The 15,000-nt window shown below is 34.7% G+C and overlaps 3 protein-coding genes across 5 annotated transcripts in view; 1 reads left to right on the top strand and 2 right to left on the bottom strand.

Annotated features, from left to right (window-relative positions):
* LOC135196464 (retinol dehydrogenase 13-like) overlaps positions 1-15,000 on the top strand; it is a 152,690-nt gene that overhangs the window by 49,164 nt on the left and 88,526 nt on the right. The gene's annotated exons all lie outside the window — the stretch shown is intronic.
* On the bottom strand, positions 3,112-7,488 carry LOC135196099 (NPC intracellular cholesterol transporter 2-like). Its single transcript, XM_064222554.1, has 4 exons — positions 7,343-7,488; positions 5,502-5,606; positions 4,166-4,338; positions 3,112-3,730 (listed from the first exon to the last, which is right to left on the bottom strand). The coding sequence occupies exons 2-4, from the start codon at positions 5,575-5,577 to the stop codon at positions 3,647-3,649; spliced, it is 333 nt and encodes a 110-aa protein (XP_064078624.1). The 5' UTR covers positions 5,578-5,606; positions 7,343-7,488; the 3' UTR covers positions 3,112-3,646.
* On the bottom strand, positions 10,341-14,935 carry LOC135196457 (NPC intracellular cholesterol transporter 2-like). The gene is made up of 4 exons (XM_064223301.1): positions 14,778-14,935; positions 12,896-13,000; positions 11,498-11,670; positions 10,341-10,977 (listed from the first exon to the last, which is right to left on the bottom strand). Exons 1-4 carry the CDS (start codon positions 14,875-14,877, stop codon positions 10,894-10,896), a joined length of 462 nt encoding a protein of 153 aa, XP_064079371.1. The 5' UTR covers positions 14,878-14,935; the 3' UTR covers positions 10,341-10,893.

Genomic DNA, 15,000 nt, shown 5'->3' with positions numbered 1-15,000 from the left:
CGGGAATTTGGGAAGTTTAACCCAGGCAGACTGATATAATTTTTTTTTTTTTTTTTTTTTTTTTACACAAAATCGTGAATTTGGGAAGTTTAACCCAGGCAGACCGATATAAATCTTAAATCTTTTCTTACTGAAAATCGTGAATTTGAGGGATTTAACCCTGGTGGACTGATACAGTCCTTTCATTTTCTTACTGAAAATCGTGAATTTGAGGCATTTAACCCAGGCAGACTGATATAAATCTTAAATTTTTTCTTACTGAAAATCGTGAATTTGAGGCATTTAACCCTGGCAGACTGATATAATCTTAAAATTTTTTCTTACTGGCTGAATTTGAGGATTTAAACCCTGGTGGACTGATGTCCTTTCATTTTCTTACTGATCGTGAATTGAGGTCATTAACCCAGGCAGACTGATATAAATCTTAAATTTTTTCTTACTGAAAATCGTGAATTTGAGGCATTTAACCCAGGCAGACTGATATAAATCTTAAATTTTTTCTTACTGAAAATCGTGAATTTGAGGCATTTAACCCTGGCAGACTGATGCAGTCCTTTCATTTTCTAACACAAATCGTGAATTTGAGAAATTGAACGAAGGCAGACTGATATAGATCTTTCATTTCTTTCATTTCCTTACTGAAAATCGTGAATTTGAGGATTTTTTAAATCTGGCAGACCGAAACAAACAAACAAAAACAGTCTTTTCATTTTCTTAATGAAAATCGTGAATTTGAGAATTCTATCGCAGGCAGACATAAACATTTCGTTTTCTTACTGGAAATCGCGAATTTGAAGATTTGAACGCAGGCAGACTGATATAAATCTCTCATTTTCTTACTGAAAATCGTGAATTTTAGGACTTTTCAACTCTGGCAACTGCTACTCATCGCGGTGATTGGAAAAGAGATGATGAAGAGAAGAGATGCTGACAGTCGGCGTATTATGTGCCGTCCAAATAATATATATGAAAAAAAGGGAGGAGGAGGAGGAGGAGGAGGAGGAGGAGGAGGAGGAGGAGGAGGAGGAGGCCAGGGACTTCTCAGGAAAGGTGCTGCCACAAGGCGTGACAAACCACTTATGTATAACACGAAAAAAGAAAAGAAAAAGTTAGTGATGTAGCTTTCGCTTACGTAGCAAGATGAACGAGTCTCGTAGAGCTACACCCTAGTGTCGTTGAGATTAAGGAGAGAGAGAGAGAGAGAGAGAGAGAGAGAGAGAGAGAGAGAGAGAGAGAGAGAGATTATCAATAACCCAAACATATTACAATACCTCATTGCCATTACGTTCCAGAAAAAATAAACAATAATTATAGCGAGACAAATCAATGGACTATTTTTGTCTATTTACCTAAAGAGAAGCTGGGTGATCCAGTGTCTATTTACCCAGTCGAAATGAAATTTAAAGGCTTCTATTAGGTCGGGTTAGATTTTGATATATCTAGTCTTGTCAGGAGTGTGTGTGTGTGAGAGAGAGAGAGAGAGAGAGAGCGCACAGATGTCTGCGATTCCTGAGGGGATCCTCGGATTAAATAGAGAAATATAATAGAAGAGGACCCTGTATACTTCTAGCCTAGCACATGTTTTGCAGAAATCAAAGCGTAATGTTAGGGGAACGATTAATGCGGAAACTATTGTAAAAATAGACGTTTCTTGTTGTTACAGACTCTGTAAAGATTATGGTAAGAGTGCACAGAAGTTAAGTATCAAGTTGATGTGCTATTTCTGTTTTTAGGTATGAGTTATTATTATCAATCTCCTCCGTTTGTTTTTCTAATAGCTGATCTCCTCTTTCTCTGCTCCTTTCGACTAAACACCGTAATAAATCTTCTTTGGAAGCTTGAATTTCAAGCCAATGGCCCCTTTGATGGGCTTGTTTCATATGAATAGTGTTCATCCTCTGAATAATTAATAATAATAATTAATAATAATAAAATAATAATAATAATAATAATAATAATAATAATGATAATAATAATAATAATAATAATAATAATAATAATAATATAATAATAATAATAATAAATACATGAGAAATCCACGTTTTCATGATACTATGACAAATTATTTAGCCTCATATATGTGAAACTTCTGTGCCCTTTTATTAACATATATACATATATATATATATACTATATATATATATATATATATATATATACTATATATATATATATATATATATATATATATATATACATATACATATATAAATAACCGTATATATATACATACATATGTTTACAATATATATATATATATATATATATATATATATATATACATATATATATAGAGAGAGAGAGAGAGAGAGAGAGAGAGAGAGAGAGAGAGAGAGAGAGGGGGGGAATGGCTAATAATATGTTTAAAGTGTTTTATATAATAATAAAGTCACATAGCTCTGCTCGCCTAGAGACAAGGGGTGGTACACTGCAAAGTTCACAGGGGAGAGAATGGTATTTGCTGAACAAGCAACTTGTCTCAGAGGTCGTTCCCCGTTTGCGAGGCATGTGCATTCGTTTGTACGCGTATTACAGGCCTACTGGTTCAGGGTACTTGTGGAAGACGCATTCTTTATGCAAAGAAAGCTTGGAGAACAAGCGGTTGCTCTAAGTGTCGGGAGAAAACGCCCCATCGAAAAGATGGGTCCGTTTCCATGGTTGATTAGGAATGGGATTCTCTAACTGACTAATACTAGACAATGTGACTTGTTTGGGGTTTGAGAGTGTAACCTTAGTCCTGAAGGTAGAATGTTATCTTATTAGTTTTCTTTATGGGCAGATTTGGGTATTTGTGCCATTATGACTTGTTAATCATTTTGTTCTTTGTTATAACCAATTGCTTTGGGAAATAAATGATATTTTTGTATATTTACGCAGTCTTAATAAGCCTCGTGACATCTTACAGACAGGGCACCGTTGGCAACAGGTAAGAGTTCCCAGTTTGTGTAGTTTAGGGAATAAAGGGGGTGTAATATATATATATATATATATATATATATATATATATATATATATATATATATATATATATATATATTATATATATATATATGTATATACATGATTATATTTTCCAGATTACACAAGGTTTGCCAAATGAAACTAGCAACATACATATAGAGTTTAAGTCAAAGGTCATTTACATAATTAGACAAAAAAAAGTTACAAGAAAATGAAGAAAACATAAATATCAATGAGACACCAGGAAACAGTGGCGACATCAGTGACCATAACTGTTGATCAGCCCGAAAACAACGTCAATTGAAAGATTGACTTTATAAAGAAACTGCCGCTGGTTACCTCAAGTCACTAACACCGTCACGTTGATGAAGAGACGATGGAGAAGAAGAGAAGACAGGATCCAGGATTAGTAAAGTACAGGGTTATGAAATAGTCCGTCCCCTGTCGAAATAAAGGACAATCTCGCGCATGTCATCGTCCGTCTATTTCAGGTCGAGGTTAAGGTAAATACGGCTCTGGGTAAAAGAAAGTCGTCAGTCGGTATCTGACCTTAGCAGAGGGAAGACCAGGGAAGCTTGGGAGGCTGCATTAGCCAATGCCAATAAAAAGACTAATGGAGAATTATTCGAATTATTCGTTCATTGGTGCGTCGTGTCTTCTTCCCTGAGGTCAGAAGCCGAATTTCTTACACGATGTCGATGATCAGCACACCGCAGAATCGAACTCTCTCCTCCTCGTCCAGAAGTCTCCAGGTGACGTACGCGAGCACCTGTCAGAGAGAGAGGAGGTGGTACTCAATTAGAAATAATATATATATAATACACACATAAATAAAGACAAAAGCCCCGTCGCTTCTCTTTCCTTCGTGGAGTTTGTCTTTTTTTCATATAATTCATCACGTTCCGTATTTCCGTGAAATCGCAGCAGATCAAACTTTCCTTGGTGCCTTTTCTCATTGATTTTGATCTGAAACAAACAGACAATGAGAGATGCGGAACCTTCGTTGGTTGTAATTAGTTGCTGATATTACCAAGAAACATTACTAACGGGCAGATGCTCTTTCTCTTTGTATTTGAGAATAGAAAGAATCAGTTACAGAAAAGGCGAAGAAAGGAGAGACGGTCAGCGGTAAATAGGACAGAGGATGAGGAATCTTCCTAGAATGGAAATAAAAAGAATACTTAGCAGTTTATGTCCCACTGACCGAAGGATATTCCTCAAGGACGGGCATCTTGGCACTGTAGAAATACTCGTTTCCTGTCCTGAGCGGGCATTCCCCTGACAAGAGCAAATCACAGCCCCCAGGTCCAGGCCAGGGGAAGGGAATGCCACCGATTTTAGCTTCGATCGTTGTGGTCAAATACTCTGTGTCGGATTCTGTGTCGATGGAAGGAGAAGAAGAAGAAGAATTCGTCATCAAGAGGATTCTGATTGGAACAGTTATAATTCGTAGTAATAAACAAGTTTTCAAAAGTAAGGATATTTTGTAATTAGACAAAGGACATTTTTGGTTGGCAAGACATTTCTTCTCTGATGTTTTGTGATTAGACAAAGGACATTTTTGGTTAGCAAGACATTTCTTCTCTGATGTTTTGTGATAAGACATAGGAAATTTTCTTGGTTAGCAAGACATTTGTCTCTGATGTTTTGTGATTAGACAAAGGCCATTTTTGGTTAGCAAAACATTTCTTCTCTGATGTTTTGTGATTAGACAAAGGACTTTTCGTTAGCAAGATAATTCGTCTCTGATATTTTGTGATTAAACAAAGGAGATTTTTAGTTAGAAAATAATTTTGTGGAACGAGATAGAATTTTTATGAGATAGGAAAATCCTTTTATTTAGCAAAGCAAAACATTGGTAACAAATGATGTTGATTGTAAACAAAATGCAGGTTTGGTAAGCAAGAAAAGGAAAGTAAATATTTAGTAAGCCAACAAATGTTGCTATGGGGCAAATTAAATTTCTGAATACCGGTTTTTCCAATGGCTAAAGATCATTTTTGATTAGCAGTGAAATATTTTCAGAAAAAATAAAGAAAATTTTGATCAGCAGCAATTTTTTTGAGTTTGAAAAGGATGTCTCTGGTAAGCATGGAAACTTTTGCTTGACTCAATGGAAAGTCTTTGATGAATATAGCAAATTAACGATTTTGGTAATCAAAGTAGTGTTGTAAGTAGACAGATGTAATTTTTGGTGAGCAGAACGATCTGATAAGTAAAAAAACAGAATATTTGGAACTTTTCACTAGACAAGATAATTTTAGCAAATAGCGAAATTTCATCGGTATTCGAAACAAAAATCTTGTAAGATATATTTAATAAAGGCGATACCTTGGTTGACAAAGGTGTCGGATCTAGTTAGAAAAGTCCTAAAAAAGTAAATAAATAATAAGAGATATTGAGAAGCATTTTGCAAAATAAAACTCAATTGAAGATAAACTCAGAAAACTGTTTTCTTGACTGACTTTGATTACTATTTTTTTTTATAAAGTTTTTATAAATTTACCTGAATACACAGGTGCTAAGTGAATACTCTTTACCTGCTTCGAAGGTTATGTTGATATACTGTGTGGTTGGTCGACGCACTATACAAGGAGGCTTGTCACAATCGACCATTTCAAAGGCGATGATTTTATCCTCAGATCCTGGTAATAATAATAATAATAATAATAATAATAATAATATAATAATAATAATAATAATAATAATAATATTAATAATAATGTATTTGCATCTACACCACTATGAATTTCTTCACTATTTTATTGTCTCATGTTGTTATGAGATTTTTATGAATAATAATAATAATAATTAATAATAATAATAATAATAATAATAATAATAATAATAATGAAAAGGTGAAAAGTGACTGCAGAAATTAATGTAAGAACTAAAAGAGTGAATGAGTACAAAAGACAAAAAATAAACTTGGAGGGACTCGAAAAGCTGGCTAATGGAAAACATTACTGACATGTCCTTTGAGATAAGATTCTAAGGGTCGGCTAGGATGGAGACCTTCTTATCACCAAGCGCTTATCTTTCCACGGGAAACCCTTTTGCGTCATAATTCTCACATAGCCTCTAACGTAATTTGAGTAGCTGACCCAATTTTAGTAGCTGACGCAATTTTAGTAGCTGTGCAGTTCCGACATTTATTTCGGGGTTAAAACTCCAATTCTTTGTCTTCTCCTCTTAACTTATGTTTGTTTTGTTCGTTTGAGGTTATACGCAAAATGTTGTGAGAATTTTGGCGAATATTTCACCAAAACAGGTTTAGCAGGGGGTGAGAAGGGGGAAGGTTAGGGGTGTCGATTGCTGCGGATGGCTCAGTCTTGGCGGAGGTTTGCTGTCCTGTGGAAGAACTGTATATATATATATATATATATATACATATTTATTTATATAATATATATATATATATATATATATATATATATACAGAAAAATCCACAGTAATATTCTTGTTTTATCAAGACGAAATATGTTTGTAGAAACAAACAAGAATATTACTGTGGATCCTTCTACTGATTACTTAAGGCATGGTACGGTGTTTTTATATCTCACACACACACACACACACACACACACACACACACACACACACACACACACACATATATATATATATATATATATATATATATATATATATATATATAACATATATTATATATTGCTTATGTTCTCTTCCAGCTTTGTTGTACCCTACCGCAAAACATTATTTTTTTTACAACATTTTGTGTGCTAGGGCAGAGACTATCAATTCTGTGTGTGTGTCGGGGGGGTGGGAGGTCTAAATAGCTTAGCAGTCTATTCTCTGTAGCCGTGTGAATAAACTCTGAAGATGGAAGGAAAGGCTCTTTCTATTATCTGTTATGAGTAGGAGTACGAAGAGCCTAGGAGTAGCCCATGTAATTTTGTATAAAAAAAATTAACTGTGTAACTGAGTTTACGAAACATCTTTTCTGTATGCACATGTGATGGGTATATCTGTTTTGCGTAAGTAAACGAAAAGGCTATCTATCATGTTTTTGATATGTAGTAGCTATCTGTTCTGTGCAGATGCGACAAATTGCTATCTAATCAGTGTGGGTGTGTGAATTGGTTATCTAATTTCGCAGGCGTATGAACCTTTTGTGTATTTCATGTAGGTGTAGTACAGATTAGCTGTGTATTTATTTGTAGGAACCTATACAGAAGGCATTTTTTGACAGAATTTTGGTGGATGAAAATGAAATAGGATTGCTTATTTAATTATTTCAAGTCTACCCTTTCTCTCTCTCTCTCTCTCTCTCTCTCTCTCTCTCTCTCTCTCTCTCTCTCTCTCTTTCTCTCTCTCATTTATCTGCGTCTCTTTAACAAGCAAAACAAAATTATTTACCGCAGTCTTAGTACAGCGTCGCCTTGGCCTCTCCAAGGAGGAGGAGAAGGAGAAGTAGGAGATTGAAGAAGATGAACAGCTGAGGCGTCTTAGCCATGTTTTCGAAGGTCTAATTCGAGATGGGATGATGATACCTCGTCTGTGACTTCGCGCTTCTATTTATACTCCGCTTAGATCTCGAAGGCCAGCGATGAGAGGAATAATATTGCCTTATCGTTCTTCTGAAACGGAGTGAGATACGCACACACACACACACACACACACGCACAGGCGCACACATGCATATGTTGTTATCTACGTACATGGGAATTAAAATAATAATAATAAAAATAAAAGAATGAAACTCGTAAAAATTAGATATGAATAAAAATGATGAAATATATGAAAAGTGTCATTTCCCACACACATACAGAGACGCATGTTGTTACCTACGTACATAGTGAGTAATATATATATATATATATATATATATATATATATATATATATATATATATATGTGTGTGTGTGTGTGTATACATGTATATGTATGTATATATGTATATATATTGATGTGTGCAAAATCATTACAGCATCACTCTTGAATGTGATTCTGTTGTCATAATAAGAAGAATTTTCAACCAATCTATAAAAATGACTAATGTCGTTTTCGGATTTTGACCTGATTAAAATGGCTGCAGGATTTTTATCGCAAGATAGTTTTTAATTCATGTTTTAATTCATATTTTGTAGAACCTCTTAAAGCTAGACTTACTCGAGGCGAATGTTACCTAAAACGCGCAGAATGTATTTGACATAAAAATGTATTTTTCTCACAAGGACTTAAATTTACCATGAATATATTTATCAATTTATTATTATTATTTTTTGATAAGTGGGATCTCCTCTTTCTGTACATCACTTTTACTCCCTCTTAATTATTCCTAATGAACACCGTATTCTTTGGAAGCTTGAAATTCTGGTGGGCTTATTCCATATGAATAGGTTTCACCTACTGAATAATAATAATAATAATAATAATAATAATAATAATAATAATAAATAATAATAATAATAATAATAATAATAATAATAATAATAATAGATATTGAAAAATCGTGATGAAAAGACACTAGTGTTTCTATCAGTGGTTTTTGCTCGGCAACAACTGCTTCACAAGGTCCTGTTTATGTTCACATGTAAAGTGGACCTTGTCCTCAGATATTGACGTCACACACAGAGATTTTTTTAAATTTTTCTTTTAGATTAATTTTTTGTGTGCAGTGTTCTCCACACAAGATACAATGTGTTATTGTTGGTTTAACAATACTGATTTGTCTTTTAAGAAACCAAGATATGTTTCACCTATTAGCCTGTTTATTATGTTAGTTAATTTATTGACATCTTATATTTTTTTACTAAATGATTATTTGAATAATTAACCAGAATATTTGGTTTCTTCAAATCCCTGAGATATTATCATTATTATTTTTATTATTATTATTTTTTTTTTGCTCTATCACATTCCTCTAATTCGACTGGGTGGTTTTTATAGTGTGGGGTTCCGGGTTGCATCCTGCCTCCTTTGGAGTCCATCACTTTTCTTACTATGTGCGCCGTTTCTAGGATTACACTCTTCTACACGAGTCCTGGAGCTACTTCAGCCTCTAGTTTTTCCAGATTCCTTTTCAGGGATCTTGGGATCGTGCCTAGTGTTCCTATGATTATGGGTACAATTTCCACTGGCATATCTCATATCCTTCTTATTTCTATTTTCAGATCTTGATACTTATCCATTTTTTCCCTTTCTTTCTCTTCAACTGTGGTGTCCCATGGTATTGCGACATTAATGAGTGATACTTTCTTCTTGATTTTCTCAATCAACGTCACGTCTGGTCTATTTGCACGTATCACCCTATCTGTTCTGATACCATAGTCCCAGAGGATCTTTGCCTGATCGTTTTCTATCACGCCTTCAGGTTGGTGTTCGTACCACTTATCACTGCAAAGTAGCTGATGTTTCTTGCACAGGCTCCAGTGGAGGGCTTTTGCCTCTGAATCATGTCTTTTTTTGTACTGGTTCTGTGCAAGTGACGGACATTCGCTTGCTATGTGGTTTATGGTTTCATTTTTCGTATTGCACTTCCTACATATGGGAGAGATGTTATTTCCATCTATCTTTCTTTGGACATATCTGGTTCTTAGGGCCCGATCTTGTGCCGCTGTTATCATTCCTTCAGTTTCCTTCTTGAGCTCTCCCCTCAGTAGCCATTGCCACGTGTCATCGCTGGCTAGTTCTTTAGTCTGTCTCATGTATTGTCCGTGCATTGGTTTGTTATGCCATTCCTCTGTTCTGCTTGTCTTTCTCCTGTCTCTGTATATTTCAGGGTCTTCGTCTACTTTTATCAGTCCTTCTTCCCATGCACTCTTGAGCCACTCGTCTTCACTGGTCTTCATATATTGCCCCAGTGCTCTGTTCTCGATGTGGATGGAGTCCTCTATGCTTAGTAGTCCCCTCCCTCCTTCCTTTCGTGTTATGTATAGTCTATCCGTATTTGCTCTTGGGTGTAGTGCTTTGTGTATTATCATATGTTTCCTCGTTTTCTGGTCTATGCTGCGAAGTTCTGCCTTCATCCATTCCACTATTCCTGCGCTGTATCTGATTACTGGCACTGCCCATAATAACAATAACAATAACAATAACAACAATAATAATAATAATAATAAATACATGAGAAATGCGTCTTCATGATACCTATGAATTCTTTAGCCTCATAAATGTAAAACTTCTGTGCCCTTTTATTAATAAACACACACACACACACACACCACACCCCACACACACACCACACCACACACACATTATATAATAATATATACAACATATATAATAAATACATAGTTTTGTATAAAATTAATATATATGCATATGTATACAACATATATAGCTATGTATATATAATTATATATATATAATATATTTTCCAGATTACAGAAGGTTGGCAAATGAAACTAACAACATACGTATAGAGTTTATGACAAAGTTCATTTACATAATTAGACACACAAAAAAGTTACAAGAAAAAAAATAAATATCAATGAGACACCAGGAAACACTGGCGACGTCAGTGACCATAACTGTTGCAACGCATGCTTACTTCAGTGATCAGCTCGAAAAACAACGTCAATTAAAAGATTGATTTTATAAAGAAACTGCTTGTGGTTACCTCTAGTCACTAACACCGTCACGTTGATGAAGAGACGAAGGGAGAAGAAGAGAAGACAGGATCCAGGATTAGTAAAGTACAGGGTTATAAAATAGTTCGCCTCCTTTCAAAATAGAGGACAATCTCATGCATGTCATCGTCTGCTATTTTAGGTCGAGGTTAAGGTATATACGGCTCTGGGTAAAAGAAAGTCGTCAGTCGGTATCTGACCTTAGCAGAGGGAAGACCAGGGAAGCTTGGGAGGCTGCATTAGCCAATGCCAATAAAAAGACTAATGGAGAATTATTCGAATTATTCGTTCATTGGTGCGTCGTGTCTTCTTCCCTGAGGTCAGAAGCCGAATTCCTTACACGATGTCGATGATCAGCACACCGCAGAATCGAACTCTCTCCTCCTCGTCCAGAAGTCTCCAGGTGACGTACGCGAGCACCTGTCAGAGAGAGAGGAGGTGGTACTCAATTAGAAATAATATATATATCACTGCAAAGTAGCTGATGTTTTATATATATATATATATATATATATATATATATATATATATATATATATATATATATATATATATAATACACACATTAATAAAGACAAAACCCCGTCGTTTCCCTTTCCTTCATGGAGTTTTTCTTTTTTTATATATAATTCATCACGTTCCGTATTTCCGTGAAATTGCAGCAGATCAAACTTTCCTTGGTGCGTTTTCTCATTGATTTTGATCTGAAACAAACAGACAATGAGAGATGCGGAACCTTCGTTGGTTGTAATTAGTTACTGATATTACCAAGAAGCATTACTAACGGGCAGATACTTTTTCTCTTTGTATTTGAGAATAGAAAGAATCAGTTACAGAAAAGGCGAAGAAAGGAGAGACGGTCAACGGTAAATAGGGCAGAGGATGACTGTCCTCTTAGAATAAAATAAAAAGAATACTTAGCAGTTTATGGCCCACTGACCGAAGGATATTCCTCAAGGACGGGCATCTTGGCACTGTAGAAATACTCGTTTCCTGTCCTGAGCGGGCATTCCCCTGACAAGAGCAAATCACAGCCCCCAGGTCCAGGCCAGGGGAAGGGAATGCCACCGATTTTAGCTTCGATCGTTGTGGTCAAATACTCTGCGTCGGATTCTGTGTCGATGGAAGGAGAAGAAGAAGAAGAATTCGTCATCAAGAGGATTCTGATTGGAACAGTTATAATTCGTAGTAATAAACAAGTTTTCAATAGTAAGGATATTTTGTAATTAGACAAAGGACATTTTTGGTTAGCAAGACGTTTCTTCTCTGATCCTTTGTAATCAGACAAAGGACATTTTTGGTTAGCAAGACACATCTTCTCTGATGTTTTGTGATTAGACAAAGGATATTTTCGGTTAACAAGACATTTCTTCTCTGATATTTTGTGATTAGACAAAGGACATTTGTAGTTAGCAAGACATTTCGCCTCTGATGTTTTGTGATAAGACAAAGGAGATTATTGGTTAGCAAGACATATCGTCTCTGACGTTTTGTTTGGACAAAGGAGAGCTTTGGTTGGCAAGACATTTATCTCTGATATTTTGTAATTTAACAAAGGAGATTTTTAGTTAGAAAATAATTTTGTGAAGCGACATAGAATTTTTATGAGATAGGAAAATCCTTTTATTTAGCAAAGCAAAACATTGGTAACAAATGATGTTGATTGTAAACAAAATGCAGGTTTCGTAAGCAAGAAAACCCGGCCATAAGGAAAGTAAATATTTAGTAAGCCAACAAATGTTGCTATGGCGTAAATTAAATTTTTGAATACCGGTTTTTCCAATGGCTAAAGGACATTTTTGATTAGCAGTGAAATATTTTCAGAAAAAATAAAGAAAAGTTTGGTCAGCAGCAATTTTTTTGAGTTTGAAAAGGATATCTCTTGTAAGCATGGAAACTTTTACTTGACTCAATGGAAAGTCTTTGATGAATATAGCAAATTAACGATTTTGGTAATCAAAGTAGTGTTGTAAGTAGACAGATGTAATTTTTGGTCAGCAGAAAAATCTGATAAGTAAAAAAACAGAATATTTGGAACTTTTCACAGACAAGATAATTTTAGCAAATAGCGACATTTCATCGGTATTCGAAACAAAAATCTTGTAAGTTATATTTAATAGAGACGATACATAGGTTGACAAAGGTGTCAGATCTAGTTAGAAAAGTCCTAAAAAAAAAAATAATGAGAGATATTAAGAAGCATTTTGCAAAATAAAACTCAATTGAAGATAAACTCAGAAAACTGTTTTCTTGACTGACTTTGATTACTATTTTTTTTTTTTTTTTCAGTTTTTATAAATTTACCTGAATACACAGGTGCTAAGTGAATACTCTTTACCTGCTTCGAAGGTTATGTTGATATACTGTGTGGTTGGTCGACGCACTATACAAGGAGGCTTGTCACAGTCCACCATTTCAAAGGAGATGATTTTATCCTCAGATCCTGGTAATAATAATAATAATAATAATAATAATGTACTTACATCTACACCACTATGAATTTCTTCACTATTTTAGTGACTCATGTTATTATGAGATTTTTGTGAATAATAATAATAATTAATAATAATAATAATAATAATAATAATAATAATAATTTCTTCACTATTTTAGTGTCTCATGTTGTTATGAGATTTTTATGAATAATAATAATAATAATAATAATAATAATAATAATAATAATAATAATAATAATAATAATAATAATAATAATAATAATGAAAATGTGAAACGTGAATGTGGAAATTAATAAAAAAATAATGAGTGATTAAATACAAAAGACAAAAAATAAACTTGGAGTGACTCTCGAAAAGCTGGCTAATGGAAAACATTACTGACATGTCCTTTGAGATAAGGTTCAATGGGTCGGCTAGGATGGAAACCTCCTTATCACCAAGCGCTTATCTTTCCACGGGAAACCCTTTTGCGTCATAATTCTCACATAGCCTCAGACGTAATTTTAGTAGCTGACGCAATTTTAGTAGCTGTGCAGTTCCGACATTTATTTCGGGGTTAAAACTCCAATTCTATGTCTTCTCCTCTTAACTTATGTTTGTTTTGTTCGTTTGAGGTTATACGCAAAATGTTGTGAGAATTTTGGCGAATATTTCACCAAAACAGGTTAAGCAGGGGGTGAGAAGGGGGAAGGTTGGGGGTGTCGTTTGCTGCGGATGGCTCAGTCTTGGCGGAGGTTTGCTGTCCCGTGGAAGAACTGTATATATATATATATATATATATATATATATATATATATATATATATATATATACAGGAAAATCCATAGTAATATTCTTGTTTATCAAGACGAAATATGTTTGTAGAAACAAGAATATTACTGTGGATCCTTTTACTTATTACTTAGAAGCACGGTACGGTGTTTTTATATTGCATATATATGTACATGTACATATATATATGTATATATATATATATATACATACACACACACACACACACATATATATATATATATATATATATATATATATATATATATATATATATATATAGTATATTATATATTGCTTATGTTCTCTTCCAGCTTTGTTGTACCCTACCGCAAAACATTATTTTTTTGTACAACATTTTGTGTGCTAGAGAAGAGGCTATCAATTCTGTGTGTGTGGGGTGGGGGGTGGGAGGTCTAAATAGCTTAGCAGTCTATTCTCCGTAGCCGTGTGAATAAACTCTGAAGATGGAAGGAAAGGCTCTTTCTATTATCTGTTATGTGTAGGAGTACGAAGAGCTTAGGAGTAGCCCATATTTTTTTGTATAATAAGAATTAACTGTGTAACTGAGTTTACGAAACATCTCTTCTGTATGCACATGTGATGGGTATATCTGTTTTGCGTAAGTAAACGAAAAGGCTATCCATCACGCTTTTGATATGTAGTAGCTATCTGTTCTGTGCAGATGCGACAAATTGCTATCTAATCAGTGTGGGTGTGTGAATTGGTTATCTAATTTCGCAGGCGTATGAACCTTTTGTGTATTTCATGTAGGTGTAGTTCAGATTAGCTGTGTATTTATTTGTAGGAACCTATACAGAAGGCATTTTTTGACAGAATTTTGGTGGATGAAAATGAAATAAGATTGCTTATTCAATTATTTAAAGTCTACTCTCTCTCTCTCTCTCTCTCTCTCTCTCTCTCTCTCTCTCTCTCTCTCTCTCACCCATTTATCTGCGTCTCTTTAACCAGCAAAACAACAAAATTATTTACCGCAGTCTTGGTACAGCGTCGCCTTGGCCTCTCCTAGGAGGAGGAGAAGGAGAGGCAGGAGATTGAAGAGGAAGATGAACAGCTGAGGCTTCTTAGCCATGATTTCGATGGTCTAATTCGAGTTGTGATGATACCTCGTCTGTGGCTTCGCGCTTCTATTTATACTTCGCTTAGATCTCGAAGGCCAGCGATGAGACGAATAATATCGCCTTATCGTTCGTGT

Source organism: Macrobrachium nipponense, chromosome 17, assembly GCF_015104395.2.
Source record: "Macrobrachium nipponense isolate FS-2020 chromosome 17, ASM1510439v2, whole genome shotgun sequence".
In the NCBI taxonomy this organism is placed as follows: Eukaryota; Metazoa; Arthropoda; class Malacostraca; order Decapoda; family Palaemonidae; genus Macrobrachium; species Macrobrachium nipponense.
Note: the sequence above shows the minus strand (reverse complement) of the source record. Positions and strands in the feature narration are given on the sequence as shown.

What these genes read in the sequence shown, in the direction of transcription:
- LOC135196099 (XM_064222554.1), bottom strand. Translation starts at nt 5,577, where the DNA reads ATGGTCGATTGTGACAAGCCTCCTTGTATAGTGCGTCGACCAACCACA. An exon ending in CAACATAACCTTCGAAGCAG is followed by an intron (nt 4,339 to 5,501) that starts GTAAAGAGTATT and finishes CCATCGACACAG; the next exon opens with AATCCGACACAGAGTATTTG. An exon ending in TCCTTGAGGAATATCCTTCG is followed by an intron (nt 3,731 to 4,165) that starts GTCAGTGGGACA and finishes TCTCTCTGACAG; the next exon opens with GTGCTCGCGTACGTCACCTG.
- LOC135196457 (XM_064223301.1), bottom strand. Translation starts at nt 14,877, where the DNA reads ATGGCTAAGAAGCCTCAGCTGTTCATCTTCCTCTTCAATCTCCTGCCT. An exon ending in CAACATAACCTTCGAAGCAG is followed by an intron (nt 11,671 to 12,895) that starts GTAAAGAGTATT and finishes CCATCGACACAG; the next exon opens with AATCCGACGCAGAGTATTTG. An exon ending in TCCTTGAGGAATATCCTTCG is followed by an intron (nt 10,978 to 11,497) that starts GTCAGTGGGCCA and finishes TCTCTCTGACAG; the next exon opens with GTGCTCGCGTACGTCACCTG.